At 36.3% G+C, this 18,540-nt stretch overlaps 1 protein-coding gene across 1 annotated transcript in view; it reads left to right on the forward strand.

Moving 5' to 3' along the window:
* Positions 1-17,714, forward strand: part of RPAP2 (RNA polymerase II associated protein 2) — a gene marked incomplete at its 5' end in the record, with an annotated part of 19,436 nt that extends 1,722 nt beyond the window's left edge. Inside the window, 8 exons of the mRNA XM_009586664.1 lie at positions 148-246; positions 1,275-1,340; positions 2,549-2,637; positions 5,055-5,090; positions 5,966-6,905; positions 7,982-8,076; positions 10,435-10,515; positions 17,635-17,714. Coding sequence (XP_009584959.1) covers positions 148-246; positions 1,275-1,340; positions 2,549-2,637; positions 5,055-5,090; positions 5,966-6,905; positions 7,982-8,076; positions 10,435-10,515; positions 17,635-17,707 — 1,479 coding nt within the window. The remainder of the gene's footprint in view (positions 1-147; positions 247-1,274; positions 1,341-2,548; positions 2,638-5,054; positions 5,091-5,965; positions 6,906-7,981; positions 8,077-10,434; positions 10,516-17,634) is intronic.
* Positions 17,715-18,540: the final 826 nt, after the last annotated feature.

Here is an 18,540-nt window from a genome sequence, read left to right on the forward strand (position 1 = left end):
TACTGTGTAGATTCTAAATGTTGTTTATTAAACTTACTAGATAACTGCTATAAAATTAAAATATTTATTTATTTATAAGATGTTTTGAGTATCAAAAATGACAGATTTTCCAGTATCTGTTGTTGAACTCTTTTCTTGTCATTTTAGGGAAAATTTATTACTCCATCTCACTATAAAGACATTGTTGATGAACGGTCTATCATCAAACTATGTGGTTATCCTCTATGTCAAAATAAACTGGAAAATGTAAGTTGCTTTTTATTAATGCTGTTGTCATAAGAACCCCTTCACGATTTTTATTCTCTTGCATTTTCTCTTTAATTTTAAACTTACAGCATTAAACATAGATTAAAATACTGTCAAGTAATGGGCCAGGCATCATATCATTCCATTTCAGTATAATTCTTTTGAAGTAAAAGGTAAAATTTGATCAGTTGACAATCATTACTGTATGACAGAGTCAGTTAGCATCTACTTTGACAGTAATAAAGATGAATGAGGCAAGGCTTCATGGCCTTCCTTTGTGCATGCAGAAACTTTCTAGTTCCTTCTTCAGTGTAACCACATATCTCTGTGAGAAGGACTGAAGTGGAAAAATAATACAACACAGGGTTGTCACTATGTGAATGCATATACATCTGCTCTAAAAATGTACATTACCTGTGTCAAAATCATAGTCACACTTATTTAAGTATGGTATGTCAGAGCTTAAGCAGGACTCAGAGTTCAGTTCGATAACGGATGTAATACCAGTTGTGGTACACCTGATTATCTGAAAAAAATCTACTCAAGTACAAAAAATTTTACTGTTTTGGCCTTCATATGCCCCCACAGAAATTCACTTGGAAACTGTATTATATTTTATGTAAGTTCCTCTCTAGGTTTGTCTGGGTAGTGGCGGGGGTCTCTGACAGCACAGTCTCACGTGCATATAAATAGATATGGATTAAAGAAGGACCTGTCTGTAATTGCCCAACACTTATACATGAGTAAAGTTTCTACCATGGCAGCTCCACTGTTTTATGTTCAGCATTGGCTTTCGTGTAGATCTGAAGGTGTCTTCTACCGATAGTGAGATGTAAATGATTAAAGTTAAATTGCCATTTTACATCTGAGAAGGTACAATATCAAATTGAGAGAAAAGGTGGTTGTAGTATGCAATTCAGTTAAAACAGAACATACTACACATATTAAAATACGCAAATTAAGAATGAAGTTTACTGTAAAGTCTTGATGGAAGTAACAGTCTTGCTGATGAAAGCATATTGTTTTAGGTGCCAAAACAGAAGTACAGAATTTCAACAAAAACAAACAGAGTTTATGATATCACTGAAAGAAAGGTATGGTAACGAGACTATTTGTAAAATGTATTTAATATCAACATCAGAAATGCATTTTGTAGCAGCATTCGTATAGTGGCTTGATTCAGAGCAATATGTTTGGTTCTTATGAAAATCGTTTCCGTGAACTATTAGAATATGAAGTTTTTCGTGCATTTCAGTTTCTAGATGCTCTCTTTGGAAAGACAAAAAAACATTTATTTTCTTTTCTAAATTTAAATACAACATGGAAAGTTTTACTTGGATAGCAGTTTGAATGTGGTACAGCTGATCTTTTACAGACATTTGTGAAGAAGCGTTCTCTGTTTTGCTCCAATATAGTCAATGGGCTTTAGTAGGGTCAAAGTGCGCATCCTTTTCATTCACTGAAGTTTGCAGTAATGCAATACAAGTTACATCTTATGCACTCCTTAGTGTGACCACCTTTAGGGTTCTTTTTTGAGGACTTTTCAACATAAAACCTATCTCTTCACAAAGTCTGTGTCTTTCTTTAAGCGTATTCACGCATGTGGTTGAGTAAAAGTCGTCTTTGCCTGCTCAGAGGATACGCAATCACTTACAGGTGCTTATACGCTAAATTGTAGGATAAATGTTTCTAGTTTCAGAACAAATTTCTTCAGGATCACTAGTGTACATTCCTTTCCTCTGGTTACAACTTTGGGATACACAAAATTCTGGGAATTGCTTTCTCAAGCAAGACTCCGAGAAGAAGTGGGATGTTTTGTTTTGTTCCCTGATGCAAGTATGCAAGTTAATTTTTCAAAGATACTGCAAAATTTTTGGTGTTATTCTGAGTATTGCAAAATACACAAGTTCTGTTGCCAACCAAAATTTTCATTATTAAACACCTGAATTTTATTACATATCTTTATGACCATCGTGTTGGGTTTTGGGATTGCTCTTTGAACAATTTTGAGGGTTTTTAAAAATTATTATTATGTAGAATCCAACACTGGTTTGCTTCTCAGTATGTAATAAAAGTGCAAAAAGCAGAAAAGAAGCAGTTCCAAGTGGCTTCTGGGGAGTGGGGTAGACCTATTTGATAGGTTTGGTTTCTCAGGTGAATTAAAAACCTGGTCACAGGCTTAAAAAGAAATGTGAATTGGTACTTAAATTTTACAGGCATAAAAAACAATGACTTTTGTACCTTTCTATAAGTATTAAAGTTGTCTTTAGTCATATTTTCTTGCTTTCCCTCTCATTTCCAGTGCTTTTGCAGCAACTTTTGCTATAGAGCATCTAAATATTTTGAAGCTCAAATTTCCAAAAGTCCAGTATGGATGCGAGACAAAGAAAAGTAAGTATAACCTTATATGTTCATTGCTCCTTTTGAGAATATTATTTTCTCTATCCAAGCCGCAATGCTAATTAATTAGCTGCAATGCATCAAAATGATTAGGCTGAAGCAGAGGTAACTGATGTTACATGTTAGCTTAGCATGGTGTTCATTTTAAAAGTGTTGTTGCCATATTGATCACAATAATTGACGTGACTCGGTACTACTCATGACTACTCAGTAGACGTGACAATGTTGGTTTAGAGGGCAGACTAGTCATAAATAATAGTCACTCCTATTAAATTTAAAATGTACTTACTAGGATTGGATTTTTACAAACCGTATAATGTACAGGATGAATTCATCTTATGCTGTTAAAAGAGACTTTCTGATTTTAGCACAGCACTTTGCATTGGTCTTAAAGTTAGACTGGGAATGCTTGCACCTGAAAGCAGACGATAACATGAAAAGGTTCTTTATCCTGGCTAAAACTCTTATCTTTAGATTGCCCATTTCTTGCTGTTACTGCAGTACACATTTTGGAACAGTGTGATGCAGTCCGTGTTCCTAGCTTAGGAAACATAGGCTTGCAAATAATGAATTGAGCCAATGGGTGTCACTGTTTAACAATAAATCATAGAGTCATAGAATGGTTTGGGTTGGAAGGGACCTTAAAGATCATCTAGTTCCAAGCCCCCTGCCATGGTCAGGGACACCGTCCACTAGACCAGGTTGCTCAAAGCCTTGCCTAGAGAATGTTCAGCTGAATTTATTCAGCTTTTCGTTATCTAAGACACTACTTTTCATAGTCTCCTGGTTTTCAACAAAAGAAACTAGCTGAAATTATATGTGTGAGCTTGGTTTCACAGTTCAGATCAGTCATATGAAATATCTGATCAATGAGAGAAGAGGTTTAGAGCAGCCTGATCTGAGGGATTCTAGTAGGTAAAACTAGTCTCTTCCTTAAATGTTTAAGTAAGCTTACCAGTATTTTTGTGCTCTCGTTTTGCTGTCTTTAAAGAAAGTATTTCTAAAATCTCCCTTTATTCTTAGCATCGAAAGTGTACGGTTCTGATATGCCTGACGTGGTTAATTATTTATGCTGTATGGTGGGGGGAGGCAGTATTTTCAAAAAAAAAAACCAAACAAACAAAACCCCAGATAGTTCATGGCTAGGTATGTGTGTTTGCACAACCATGTACACGTGCACACACTGATAAACGTTTACACATTAGGATATCTGAAATTCTTTTGACAGAAAAGACTACAATCTCCACTTAAAACTCTGAAGAAGCATTATATGGAGTTAATAATTTAAATCATTGTATGTTATCACCTTTCGTTTCCAAACTCAATTCATTCATATGAATGCATGTTGCAGCTTTCATCTTTTTTTTAAACCTGTGGGGGTTTTTTGTATACTGTCTGAGAGGTGTTAGTGCATTGACTTGCATGTAGTGCGTGCTTAAAAGGTTTTCTTTCTTTCATAGGACAGGTGGGTGAGGATTTCAACATTTAGTGTTGGATAAAATGAATAGCATTGTGATGCTGCCTCATAACTGAATTGAAGCAGATTAACTGCAAGTAGATCTTTGGAAAGAAATCTGTCAGAATTTGTTTAGTTATAGTTCTTAGAGTTTCTGGAAACCTTTGCACTCCATTTTCTTAAGGCAGTTCAACTTGATATCCTAATTTTTAAGGAAGTAAAATTTTAAATAAGTAAAGATATTCTAGTCATATAGTCCTTTTTTTTTGCATTAATTTGGAGCATTTTCCTATAAACGGCCCAGGATTGTTTTTACTATAGGAACTTTGTGACCTGTGAGGATCTTGGCATGTTTACTTTGTGGAAGAGGAGACCAAAGGGTGATCTGAAAGCAGTCTACAACTACTTGAAAAAAAGTTACAAAGATTACAGAGCTTCTTGGTTGATGGCAGAAAACTTAACAAGGGGTGACGGCCACAAATTATCGCATGGATGGTTCAGGTTGGACACTGAGAAAAAAAATTGCACTAAGGTTATGGTGGAATGAAACAGGATAGTCAGCAATGTTTTGAAATCTCCATTTTGGAGGTTTTCAAGATTTAAACTTCATGAATTTGTGGCTGACCTAATCTAGTGCTGGTGACAACTGCATTACAAACAGGAGGTCAAACTAGAGACCTCCAGAGGTCCTTTCTGACTAACATCTGTGTGACTTGCTGATTCTGTTAAATGTTGTTGTTCAATATAACAGCATTGTGCTGCAGGCACGTGAGTCATGCTCTGTGAACATGTATGTATAAACCTGCTCTCACTAACCCTGCTTTGAACAGAGGGTATGGACTAGAAGATCCTCAGACGTCCCTTCCAACCTCAACTATGTATTTTATGTATTGTGTATTTCAAGAGCATTGATTTAGCAGGAAAATCTTTATTCTGTATCTTCTCTTTGCAGACCACCAGACATAGAGCTGCTGAAGGAGGGACAGAGGTACACTGAACAATAATTTTTTTTGTTATATGCACTTATAGTTAGAAATATTAACATCGTATCAGGTGAAAGGGGAATCTTTGATTTCCTGTGTTATAGACAAGACCTTATTAGAACCTACACAAAGGATTATTTGTCTTCTAGTTTTTTCCTTTGTGATTCTAAAACAGCCTATTTGATCTGTATGATTTAGTGTACAGCTGCCCTTGGCCTGAATGTCTTAATTGAGCCTGTTGAAATCTGAAACAAATACACTGTTTGTACTTTGCATATTTTATACTATGTATTCTTTATAAAGAAAATGGTACCAATTATATGTGATGAAAGCTTCTGTACTTCTTAATCTAAACCATCTATATCAGCTAAAATGAAATCATGCTATTCTGTCATCTCTCTGTACCTTGCTGTGTATTGTGACTTTTTGTTTGTTTTCTTTTGCAACACATGGCCATTAGGTGGCAAACTTACATACACTAAAAACAGCTCTGCTGTCACCCTGATTTTAGGGTATTATATTCATATATATGTTAAGATGCCTATCTTCATTTTAAAATTGCACTATTCATCATGCTAAGTCTGACATTGTTCTGTTGTCTTTAATAATACCTGTTTACTATTCTTTTCTAACTGCCAATAAGCACCTGAGAATTCACTTCTCTAAATAGTGTATATACTTCTCATCTTGATTGCAGAACATTACAACTCTTTGAGTTCGAGAAAACTTTTAGAAGAGCAGCCGTGATTCTTAAAGCAAAAAAGTACACTTCTATTACAAGGGGAAAATGCTTTATTTATCTTTCTTATACAAGAATGAAAAGCTATTACAGGTAACACCCATTTCTTATTTCATTGATAACTTGTGTTTTCTGTTACAGTGGACAGTCTGGAGAAGAGGTGAAACTATGTGATGAAGTAATTAAAGCTTCTGACATTGAAAATCCTAGGATATCTTCAAATCCATGTGAATTTGGTTCTCATGACACAGCCAGTGACATTAGTAGTGACACTGAACAAGAATTTGTTTCTTCTGTCCTACCAGGAAGTCAGTCAAGTTCAGCCAGTTTTGCACAGCAATTGCACACAAACAGCATCCTCAAAAAGAAGCATGCTCAGAAAGTTTATTCCAACTCTAAAACTGAAGACTCAGATGTGGTAGAAGCCACTGAACGACTATCTAATTGTACATTAGATGCTCAGGAAGAAATGTGTGCTTGCTCTGCTCATAACAAAATAACTGCAAAGCCTTCCAAAAATACTACTCTAGGAAGATCACGTGCTTCAGAAAACTATGAAAACACCTGTAGTGGTTCACAGATAGTTTTTCTAGGTGTGAGCAAAAGAGGGGCAGAACATCTTAAAAGAACACTAGCTAATTCAAAAGAACATAAAAAAACTGAACTGAGGGATGCAGTTAATTCCAAAGGCAGTTTATTAGAAGTGCTTAAGCAAACACTTATGGAATGGAGAACCGAGGAAACTTTAAAATTTCTCTATGGCTCAAACTACACTTCTTTATGCTCATCAGAATGCGTATCGTCTGCCAACCAGGAGAATGAAGAACTTGATGAGGATGACTTAGATACAGCTGATGATCTTAACACTGTTTCTGTAGGGGAGTCTGAAAACGGTTTGAACTATTCTTTGCCTTTCACAAGCCCAGGTGGAATAGTTAAGCCTGTGCCTAGTTACGAAAAGTTAAAAGAAGAAACAGAGTTCCTAGAACTCCGAGTAAAAGAGTTCTATAAAGGAAAGTGCATCTTGGCTGAAGAGGCGGTGGCACATGCAGAAGCAGAGGAACATCAAAGCAAAGACAAAGTAAGTGTCCAGTGGAATAGTATCGAGGCTGTATAAAGCCTGCCTTCAAAGAATTATTACAAGCTCTTTGTTTCTGTCATCCTAAGTGTATATGGCCAAGGTAACATCAAGCTATTAATGTAAAATACTAAAAGGAAGGTTGGATAGATTCACAACAATCCCATAAGGTTGAGGAATCATATTTTAGGTTGGTAAGAATGAGTTTGTATGACTGTTTGGGACACATTGAATTCTGATAGCTGTCTTTCAGTTTGTGAAGCATGAAGGTAAAAAAGGTTTACGTAGATGAAACAATCTGTTGTAAGAGAGTAGGCTTTGGGTGAGGAGGGAACACGTTTGGGGTTTTTTTTTCCTCCCCCTTTGATTCATTCATTAAATAGAATTTTTTATTTAATGATTTTTTGCCTTTTTTCATGACAGCGTATACTTGAGTAAGACTAGATCTCTGGCATTACTTATTGTTAAAATTCTCTGAGTTGGAACCTGCTGATTTGTTTGGATATGCTGGTGCAATATAGACAATATGGAAAAAGACCTCTGGAGGATTTGCAGACTGCAGGAAATAGAGTGGTCTGAGGTTTTACCTCTTCCAGGTCAGACAAATCAAGTGACAGCAGCCAGGTCTTCTTGTCACTACTGTAAAAACAGTATGCTGACTAGGCTAGATAGGTTGTACAGTTTGTACTGGCACGTGAAATTGCTTTTGCTTTTAAAGTTCAAGTGTGACATTAGCATCAGAGGGTATAATTTTCATAATGCTGCTTCTTGTAAAACAAAGCTATTAGATTGCTTCTTGGAAAAAGTTTACTCTGACTTAAGTTTCGAAGGAATTTATCATTAGTTGAATTAAAGTATCTAGCACAGGGAGGGGGAAAAATAGGTTAGCTGCACACTGTATGTTGGGTCAGATTAAGCAAACCTCTGCCCATGAAGAAATTACTGGTTGGTTTTTTTTTTTTATGTTCAGAGGTAAGAGTTTTCTTATGTTTAAACATTTATTCGTAAGCTGTGACTATTTTGATGCATTGACTTTAATTAAATGCTAGGTTATAGCTGTTATTTTTTGTTTAATACAGGATGATCAACAGGAAGATCTCACCTTCCCACTTGTTGATTCAAATGCACAAATGCAGATTAGAAAGCGAATTGTCCTTGAAAAACTGAGAAAAGCGTAAGTATCCTTTATTTCGGTTAAGTATCATGCAGAAGTTGGTGCTCATGGATCATCATTTTGAGAAACAAACACTCTGTGCAAGGACGTTCTGGCTTTTTCTAGGTGGCCTTAGTCATAACTTAAACCCGTTATTGCCGTAAAGAACTTACTTATTTCTGAGACAGTCATCTGCGGTACAGTTGCAGATGTCAGTTTGCACAGCCTGCTGAGGTAGATGGCAGAATCTCACTACTAAGGTATTGTCTAGAAGAAACCTGTCCCTTCCTACAAGTGTTGGAGCTTGTAGTTGACAATATTGCAGACTGGCATGACAGCATGTTCCTGCTCTTCAGTAGTTGGCAGAAGTCAAGGCAATTGTGCCATTACACTGAAAATTTCTGTGGGTTTTGGATCTAAATGTTGGTATAACACATGGAGCTTAAAATGAGAATATGTGCTTCAAAAAAAAAAATTCCATAGCAAGCCCTTTATTTATCATCCTCTTTTCCCTCAGTTGTCTGGAAATAATCTAATCTTGATTCTTGTAAGTTGTTTAAAAGCAGATTCTGATGGACGTAAAATATTAAATATTTAAATAGCTGTATGTACCAACTGCTCAAGTCTAAACTGAAAAACTTGAAGTTGATTGGGAGGAGTGCAAATATTTCTCCTGTACATTAAACATACAGTTACTGGTAAACAAATCTACACAGAAGGAAGTGGTGTTTTCAAACCTCGTTTAAGCAAAGACCAGACCTTTTTCACATACATAAAAAGGCTTTGGAGTCCCAGAAGAGAGATTAAGGCATCTCTGCTGTAGCTGTTAAAATTATTAAATTGTCAAAGTTGAGAGGACTTTGAAAATACTCCTGTTGTCAATGCAATGCAGATAAATGAGTGTTTGAAGGCCACGATTGTGGTGTTTTTGTTAGGGGTATTTTGCTTTTCTGTGGTTGTAGTTTGTGTTAGCTAGCCAAACTAGATTTTGCGGAAGCTTTTTTTTTTTTTCACTAAAAAAAAAACCCTCAACCAAAACTCCCCCCAAAAACAAAAAAAAAACCCTCCATTCTGTTTCTCTCTACCTTCAACAAGTGTGGACAGGCTACAAACATGGAATCAAACCTTGCTGCAAAAAAGGTGGCTATCTGTGACCTTTCTGTAAGTGTCAATGTCACATAGATTCCAAGGTCTACTGCGGTATGGTAAAGCAGTTTCTCTGCCCCTTCAAATTTTTCCACAAGTTTGTCAGTCATTTTCAGCTTCTAGCAAAATTTCTGTTGAACTTCGAAGTCTGGTACTCCATGAATAGAGGATAAGAAAGACAGAATGTTGTTTTCTTAGTTTCTTCAGAGGTTTTATTCTTGACTATCCCCTTCTTTAGTTGGGTCTTTTTAAATTTTATGAGGTGATACAGTAGTCCTGTCACACTCAAGTAAGAGAGACAATTTTCATTGTGATAAAGCAATGATTTCTTGGTGTGTTCAGATGAAGTCAGTAGGAACATGAATATGGCCAGCATCATAAGAATCCTGTGCTCAGTTTTTGTAAAACATGCAGTGATGTGAAGGAGAATAGAAATCTTGATTCTTCCAGCAATATTGATGCACCATGCACATATATGCATATAAATGTAAATAACTGGATATTCAAATGCAAGAGGGTATTAACTATTAAACAAGGAAACAGAGGCAAAAGTTTCATCCTAAATGTGAAAATGCGTCTTATTTCCAGCGTTTGGGGATACTGACAACTAGTTAAACAGTATATGCAGTTTGTTGTGTGCTGTACAGTCAAGTAGGGAGGCAATCTGTCTTTTTCTTTCTTTTGAAATTTTCTGATTACCCTACTATCATCTTGATTCCAACTATCAGGCTTACAGTTGGAATGTTATTTCTGTTGCATCTATGTGACTCTGAGCTTAGCAGATATATTCTCTATGCAAACCTCATTTAGACATGTAGTTTCCTTTTGTATTGCTGTTTTTGAACCAAGCAAATACAAATATTTGAAACATTTATGAGGCCTGGAATTCTAATCCTCATAATGTAAACACTCTGATTTTTTGGTAAGAATGTCTTGTCAGAACTGAAATGTGGTGTTAATAGAGTATGCATGTAAAACTATATTTAATTTCTTCTTCACATTCACACTGAACTAGAGCTTCTTATTTTTAAAAACAAGCTGTTGTAAAGTGAAGGTGTTGCCCAAACACCACTCCAGAGGAATCTGAAATGTAAACTACAGGCCTGATCTGCTGCACAAAAGTCAATCTCTCTTTCTTTTTATTAACTTTCACGAGCTTTGGCGGAAGTCCTACTTGAGAAGAAATGAGAAAAAGAGGAAAATGTATATTGACTAGGGTCTTTTGCCTTCTAGATTACCTGCAGTTTTGGGCCCTCTTCAGATTACTCCAGGTGATGTTTACACAGAGCTAAAAAATCTTGTCAAAACTTTCCGGTGAGTATTGATCTTTATTTAGAGATTCTTCTTGATTGATTAATTAAACATGCTGTTGAATGATTTGCAATTTGGGCACAGCGAGGGCCCCATTGCAGATTTGCCCTCTTCCAGCTGTGTGTTCATGTAGGTAATGTCACATTCCCTGTGGGCTAACAAGTCAACCCTTTCCCTAAGGTCACCAGGAGTATTTGTAGATTTTTAAAAACTAGGCCAGTGGTCTCTGGAGGATGATGGTGAGTCTTTTAAAGGTTCTGCTACTTCGTCACCTCCTATTAACCATGAGTTTCTGAGATCTGTCGCTTTCTTTTGCTCTGGCTCCCTACAGCCGGGCTAAATGGTTTTCTTGTGATTAATAATAGTTACCACTAACTTCTAGAGCCAGGAAGAAGGTCCAGTTTGACCTTTCTTGTTCCTGATTTCAAGGGGAAGTAGATCTAGTGGACACTTAACCACAACAGATGAAGCTTCTGCTTCAGTCAGAAGCACTAACGACAGTATTTGGAAACACTAGGATAAAGAAGGAGGGAAAACAGTATGGTGATAACATCTCTGAACATTTTTAGGTTTTCTTTGGGACACAACTCTCATAACTTGGACCTAGATCATGTCCTGCATCTTGAAGTATTGTCAGGAAAAGGAGCAACAACAGTTGCTAACTCTGTGTACGTTGTCACTCTTGAAACTTCCCCCCCACATCGCCAACCTGCATGAGGTTTACACGTAAATTTTCCAAAACTCATTCATGTGGTGTTTGCCACAAGGAATTTAGGCCTTGGTGAATAGAAACCCAGCTCTACCTGATTCCTTATGATTTATCGGACCTCTGAAAAGATGCCACTAAAACACAGATCTCTATACGCAGGATTTCTTACTATGGAAATATTTCTTACTATTTCTTACTCTTTTCCTTTCTGGTGACTTTGTGCATGATCTCTTTTATTTAAAAGAATTGTTAGTGTTTGAACTTGATTCTGTAATTGCAGTCTTTTAAGTTGTGATTAACCTTTTATTTTAACAACAACACTGAAACCAGGGAAGATATTTTTTGTTATATTGGAGCAGCATGTATATACTATATATGTATACCTACTATTCGAATAAGATCTTTGTGTCTTAAAACAGTTTTGTTGCTCTGCAGTCTAAATGCTTAATAGTCACTTTAGCTTGTGGATTGATAGAACTGGAAAAACTACATTTGGTCTCTTTCAATCCAGTTTTGTATGATTGATTATGGAGGTTCTCAAAAGCAGAACTTCTATTTCAAATTGTTTTTGCTATTCAAAGACAAAGTGGCCTGAATATGAAGTTTTAAAAAAGGTTTATAGCAAAGGAGCCTTAAAGCCAAAATGGACTTCTAAAAACTTACATATATACACAACTGTGGATTTACAGAATGGAACCAAATCTAGTTAATTTGGACTTTGATCCCAATACCTGGCTCATGTAGCAATAATTTATTATATTTTAAAAGTCTCCCCTGACCTATTTCTGATCCCTCAGATAACACTTTGTGAGTTTATTTTTAAGTCTTTTTTGTTAGGAAGTAAGTTGAAGGTAATGGTAGCAAGTTCTTGGGGCTCTCTTGCTGTGAAGATTCCAGATAAATTGCTTAGAAATTCAGCATTTTAGGCAGGGGATTGTTGAAGACAATTGTGGGCATTACACAAGAATTTGTAAGTGCCTTTATATATATATCTCAAAATAAATGGAGTTTTATTGTCATTGATAGTAAAATAATACAAAAATACAGGAAATAGGGAAGCAATAAAAACCTTTGGGCCCTTTCTCTTTCTTGCACTTGTGATACATTTTGTGTATCTGTTGATACACAAAAGCTAGCTCATGGATATTAAGATGAAGGCATAGGTTTGACTCTCCAGTTCTGTACGTAGGTTTAAATTTACTTAATATGAGTGGTCTCTCTGATTTTAGGTTGAATGCTTTGGCAGGGGGACCTGGGATAAATTTTAAACAGTATTTATGTTTGCAGGGTCTAGAAACTTACACGTTACTTTCTTTGTTAATGTGATTAAAATGCTTAATGACTATGGAGGGAGCACTGACAAATGCTAGTGCTCTTTCCTGCTTTTTGTACTGGAAATATTTGAGGCTGAAGAACTTGCCAAAGAGGGTAGGAGATAAAACACATGGCTGTAGTAGAGCTTAGCTGAAGAAGGGTAAAAGAGCACATGGTGAACTAAGCAACAACGATTTTCAGCTCCATTGGTTTTTAAAGGAACACTTGCAGTTCAACCTCCTTTGGGCAGCATTTTATTCAATCACCACTGCTGGGAAACACACTAGAGGCATCTCAAGAGACATTTTAGAATGGTTAGAGCTCTTCCCAAACAAAGTCCCTCAGTGCCTGTAAGCTTTTGTTATGAAAACTGAGATGTCAAATAATTCTCCAGAGTGTGTAAGAGCACTTTGTTAAAAGATCAAGAGAAAATTAGCTATTTATATATAAATCGAGGCTAAATGATTATGTTTGTGAATGTGTGGTTGGTTTTTTTTAAGCATAAAATTCCATATTGGAAATAGAATTTCATCTGTATCTTACAGTTGCAAGTATTTTAACTCCTTTTATGGAGCTTATCATTGACATTGAACTCTGTCAATGAATATGATACAGTTGTTTGCTAAAAATGTGTTCAAGAGTTTTCATTACAGCTTTGTCTTTCCTTGTTTCCAAGACAATATTTTAGCTTTGAAATATATATCGTGAGTGTATGTTATCTATTGTATACACTCACTGATAGGCTTTTACCTATTACCCTTGTTAAGTGGAATTTTAGGTTCTGGGTTTCAAGTCAATCAGCAATACTTTGTCGTAGACAAGGTTCTGTATGGAAATGTGAAAGTACCAGAACATTAATGACCTCTTCTCAAGTGAATGGGCTTCTCTTGAAGAGAGCCTGAAGTTATAATAGTAGCTCATTTTTGCTCATTGTCATAAAACTAAATTATACTACAGTACATAAATATGTTGCTCTTTTTCAGGGGGTAGAGGAACTGTCTTCTATGGTTTAATTGGTCTAGTTGAAGCCCAAAGAAAAACAGTCTATGCTTTAGTATTTGCTTATGCTGACATGGGTTAGTTAAACTTCGCTCATCTTAGTGCAAGTTTTGGAACAATTACAGATAGCTGAGGTCCCCTAAAGTCACAATTTTATGTCCTAATCCCATGAAGTCAGCTTGCTGCCTTACAGAATAGGCAAACGGCTAAACTAACAGGTCAGATTCTTGAACTGAAGTTACATGTGCCTACACCTGGGAACCTGGATGTGTGAACAAAAAAGCTGCTTCATTTGCAAAGATGCTGATGACTTCGCTTTGCAAGAAAGGTAAATTGTAAAACAAAAGAAAGAAAGAAAATCTCCATTTGGGGCACATTTTTTTCTTTTTCTCCCAGTGTAAGAACACGGACATACTGTAAAACTGAAAGACAGCAAACATGGACCCGGACATACTGTAAAACTGAAAGACAGCAAACATGGACCTGTTCAAAGGAATGTTTTTTCACCAAACTTACATTTAGTACTAATAACTCATTGCTACTAGCTATTAGTCAAATTCATAGTAACGTGTTAAAAATTGAGCTCGTAGATTCATACATGACAAGTATATTCTCATTGTAAGGATGAACAAACTTCTAGAAGAGGAAATAACACTCGAGACTATAATTTATAAATAGGTATAAAGAAAAATCTACTTTAAAAAGATTTTTTTTTTTTTAATTAACCAGTTACATTTTCTTGCATCTTAATCACGTTTGTAATACCTGATGCTAGGGGCCTGTTAGTGGATAACTATTTAGCATGATAATCCTGGTGTCCTTCTGCCATTCCCCATTGGACAGTGTTCCTGTTATCAAATTGTTTTCTAGAAATCCCAGGAAATGCAACCCTGCTGAGAAAAGCGTGTTGACCTCCTGTATTGCTGAGTTTGTTTCCTATAACTTCAAGTTTGTTGTGGTCCCTGTTCAAGTTCTTGCACAAGGCACTTAAGGATGTGCTTAAATCTGCCGCCACAGCAGGCACTGTTTACAAATCAGGCCATCATTTGCTAATGGGTTCTGCTAGCCAAGTTTGCAGTGATGGTAATTAAATGGGAAGACAACTAAAGGAAAAGAAGTAGAACCAACTGTGTATGCTCTTTTTCTGTCATTTTTGCGTTTACTTTTTTTATTTACTGGTTACCTTAATCTTGGACTCTCCTGTATTCCTCCAACTTCCGTATTGGAGTTCACTTTCTTTGCAGGCTGGGCACGAGTCTGTTATTGGGAGGTCATTTGGGATGGAATTTTTTTGCATCTTACTCTTTAGTCCTTTATCCTTTCAGCTTCTACCACTTGGATCCATTTGCTCAGTCTGAGCTCCTTCATAGAGTATTAAAACTGCTGCATGGGTCCTGCTACCCACTGGATGGTGGAAGCAGTCAAGTCCAGCTGCAGTGCATCTTTCTGGGGTGAACCACAACACCCACAAACTAGCAACTAAGCGACCCATACGGCTATTTGGGATCATCCGATCTTCTTGGCTTACCTATTCTGCCCTACAGAGGCCAGGAAAATAGAGACATTCTGTTTTGAAAAGTTGCATATTCTTTTCTTTTTTGGGGTAGGTGAGGGAGAATTTAGCCAAATTCTTCAACAGAAAATATTTCACTGCAAAACTCAAATCCTGAACACAAAGTTTTGTAGAGTTTTAACATTTCTGCATTATGTGTTTATGACAGAAATCTAGTGACCTCTCTTGCATGGATTGTTCTGAAGTAACAGTTTTGGCTAGAGGCAAGACAAAGAATTAATGAACCATTTTTACAGAGGACTTGCACTTCTCTGTTTTCTGAAAGCTTGCTCTTCAGAGGCCTTGGTGTTGACACACAGTTTTTGAAAGCGACTGCCCTTTCACTGATCTTTATTATTTAAGGCTTCACACCTGTAGGTTGCTAGCTTTAGTCTGATCTGCCTGAAATGGTTTTTTTTTCAGCTGCATAAGTGCTTTAGGACAGGTGTTGTACTGAACGGTTACGCATTGTGGAAGCCTGACTTGACTGTTCATCCAGTCCAGTGACAGTAGTACATCAGCAGATCCATATTGTCGTATCCTGCTGGTTATCTGTGTTTTTTGACTACCTCCTTCATAAATAGCATATTGATGGCAATAACTAGTGTTCAAACCTTGCCAATCAATACTAACATTGAATAAGAGTTAATTGATACAAATAACTGCATCTCTCAGTTTGTGTACAGGAATGACACCTTCCTGTGCTCTAATCAATAATAACTCCTTGTAGAGCATTGAAATAAAGCTGCTTTCTCTATTTGACAGAGTTTTCCCAGGTGGCTTGGAGCTGTCTCTTCCATTGTGTCTCATCATAGCAGATTAACTGGAATGTTACATATGAATTGCTTGTCAAGATGATTCCATCAGGCATTTCTTGGTAGTGTTTATCACTGTCATCAGTATTGAGCCAAGACATTCAGCCTTTGTTTTGTCTCTTGTTCTATAGCCAGAAAAATGTAGCATTTTACTAGGTACAAGCTTTGTTGCCAGCTAACGCCATTAGCTATTTCAAATAGTAATTGGGAAACACGAATCTTTTAATAAGAAAATCTGTATTTGCTGGAACTATTGGTTCTAGTTTGATATGACAATTCCTGTACATGTAGTACAAAATATTGCTTTTCGTAGAATCATTTAACAAAACTCAGGCTGTTGAGACACTATTTGAGTAATCATTGCTTCAAAATCTTACTTTGGTTGGAAGACTTGGAGATTTGAGGATAAAAATAGGATAATACTGCTTTAATCATTATTATCCTTAAATAAAAATTAATTTTATGAATTTTTAATATCTTTCTGAAATAAGGAAATGCAAAATGATCCTATAAAACTTCTCATTCATAACTGCATTTTTAATGACCACTTTGAATATAATTTTGGGGAATTAGTTAACAGAATTTGAATTTTAACAATGGCAAGTACAAATGCTTTTCCACTTTTTAACACTTTTTTTGGGTAACTGTATACTTGCCCAAAGAAATTTAAAAAAAAAAAATAATCTTACTGGGGAAGAAAACCTGGATTTGAATTTGTTGTCAGGTATTTCATTTTAAGCAATCTCCCATGTTCACCAGTGCCTGTAGAAGTGGGTATGAGTGACAGGGTAGCTTCATTCTGGATTTGAATTTATACAAGGCTGCATAGAAGGGAAGCTGAGAGCAAGAAGGAAGCAAACATAGGGAGGCACTCGCCCCTCAGTATTTCTCTTGGCGCCATCTGCCTGAATAAAATCAATTCTGCTAGCCTTTTTGGGTGCCCGCATAGCCACAGCTTTGTTTTTGGCTGTGACTTTTCCATGAAATTGCTTGTCTTGAACACCATGGGTCAGGCCTAAATTCAGCCATAGCAATTCACATGTGAATTGTTTTAAGTCAGATTAACATTTGACTTAAAGCAGATCTGTCTTATTACAAAGTTCAGCCAGATGGGTCAGCAGGTATAAAATGCAGCAGCACTTCGGTTGAGCACCCATGTGGTTCTTGATTCACACCTCATTTTCTTGCTCTTCTATGTGTACTGGCTCCCATTGCCAGTTAGAATTCTGGGTTTCCATTTTAAAAACAAGAATCATCAGAGGATTATCTCCAGTGTCTTATAAAATCCAGTCTGTTTCCGCAACATTAGCTTTTACAGCAAATCTGGATCTGAAGCCAACAGGGGGGAAACCAAGTGTAGGAAGGCCCATCTTTTCAGAAACACATGTGCGGTTTCTGAGAATTTCCCAGTGGGTATGAGTGAGAGCTGAGCCCTCATAGCAGCCAGGTCTATTTGCGAGCTAATTCAAAGAATTAGCTTCTGTTCAGTCTTCCCCATCCCACTTTCATATAGGAAAAAAGAGACATATTGGGAATTCTGCAATTCCCCCATTACAGGATAAGATAAGAGAGAAGCCTGAAAGTTGGTGAATTGCTCAGATACAGCTGTAATTGCCACATTGTAACTCAGTGTGTTAAGTCTTTTAATGGTAGACTTAAATCAAAATTCAGCAGTTAATATCTGTTTACTTTCACTCTGGAATGTTCTGATTTTTTTTTTAATTATTTTTCAGGTTAACAAACAGAAATATTATTCACAAAATGGCTGAATGGACTCTAATTGCTATTGTTTTGTTATCCGTGTAAGTACCCTTTAATGTCAAATATTCACATACACAACTGTCTTAACTAGCCTCTCGAGACAAGATTTAATTTTCAGATAAAAGGAGGGAAAGGTTTCTTTAAATTAACTGAGGAATCAACAGAATTATTTTTTCATGCAAATGAACTAAATTCTCTAGACACGACAGGATTGTCCCACTTGCAACAACATGTTAACAATGGAAAAACTTAATGATATGTTAAAAAAAGAAAAGTTAAGCTTTAGGGATTTTTAAAGAGGGCTAGTGGGGTGAAGAAGGAGTATATTTCACTCTCTTCCATTTGCTGCTGACAGACATTCTTCCCCTCTCTGACAGCAGGACAAAATGACGTGTATTGTATTACTTGGATTTGGCATAACTGTTACACTTTTCATTTCTCATTTTACTTCTGATTTCTTAAAAGATTTCACTTTCCCAATTAAAGTCAAATTATTTCCATAAAGATATGGTGTGCTTCTAAATATGTTTGTTTGAATATTCTAGCAAACTTATTTGAGAGGGGAGAGCTTTTTTAGCAACTCGCGAATTCCTGAAAGTAATACTGGGACGCAGTATTTTATTTTTATGAGGATTAGCTTTACTGCTTAAGATCATGATGCTACAGTGCCTACAGTCCTCCTTAGCTTTGTTCTATTTACTGTAGAATTAAACTCTTTCCAAGGGTTTTGCTAATGGGAGGCCTGATTTTATTATAGTGTCTTTCAGTAAACTACACAGAGGCATGATCTGTAAAAGCTGTAGTCATATGCATGAAGTAACTTCCTTAAGAAGTTAAAGATATAAACTTTGCAGTGTGTAAAACAGACAGTTCTCTCA

This window comes from Fulmarus glacialis, unplaced genomic scaffold, assembly GCF_000690835.1.
Source record: "Fulmarus glacialis isolate BGI_N327 unplaced genomic scaffold, ASM69083v1 scaffold25961, whole genome shotgun sequence".
Taxonomy (NCBI): domain Eukaryota; kingdom Metazoa; phylum Chordata; class Aves; order Procellariiformes; family Procellariidae; genus Fulmarus; species Fulmarus glacialis.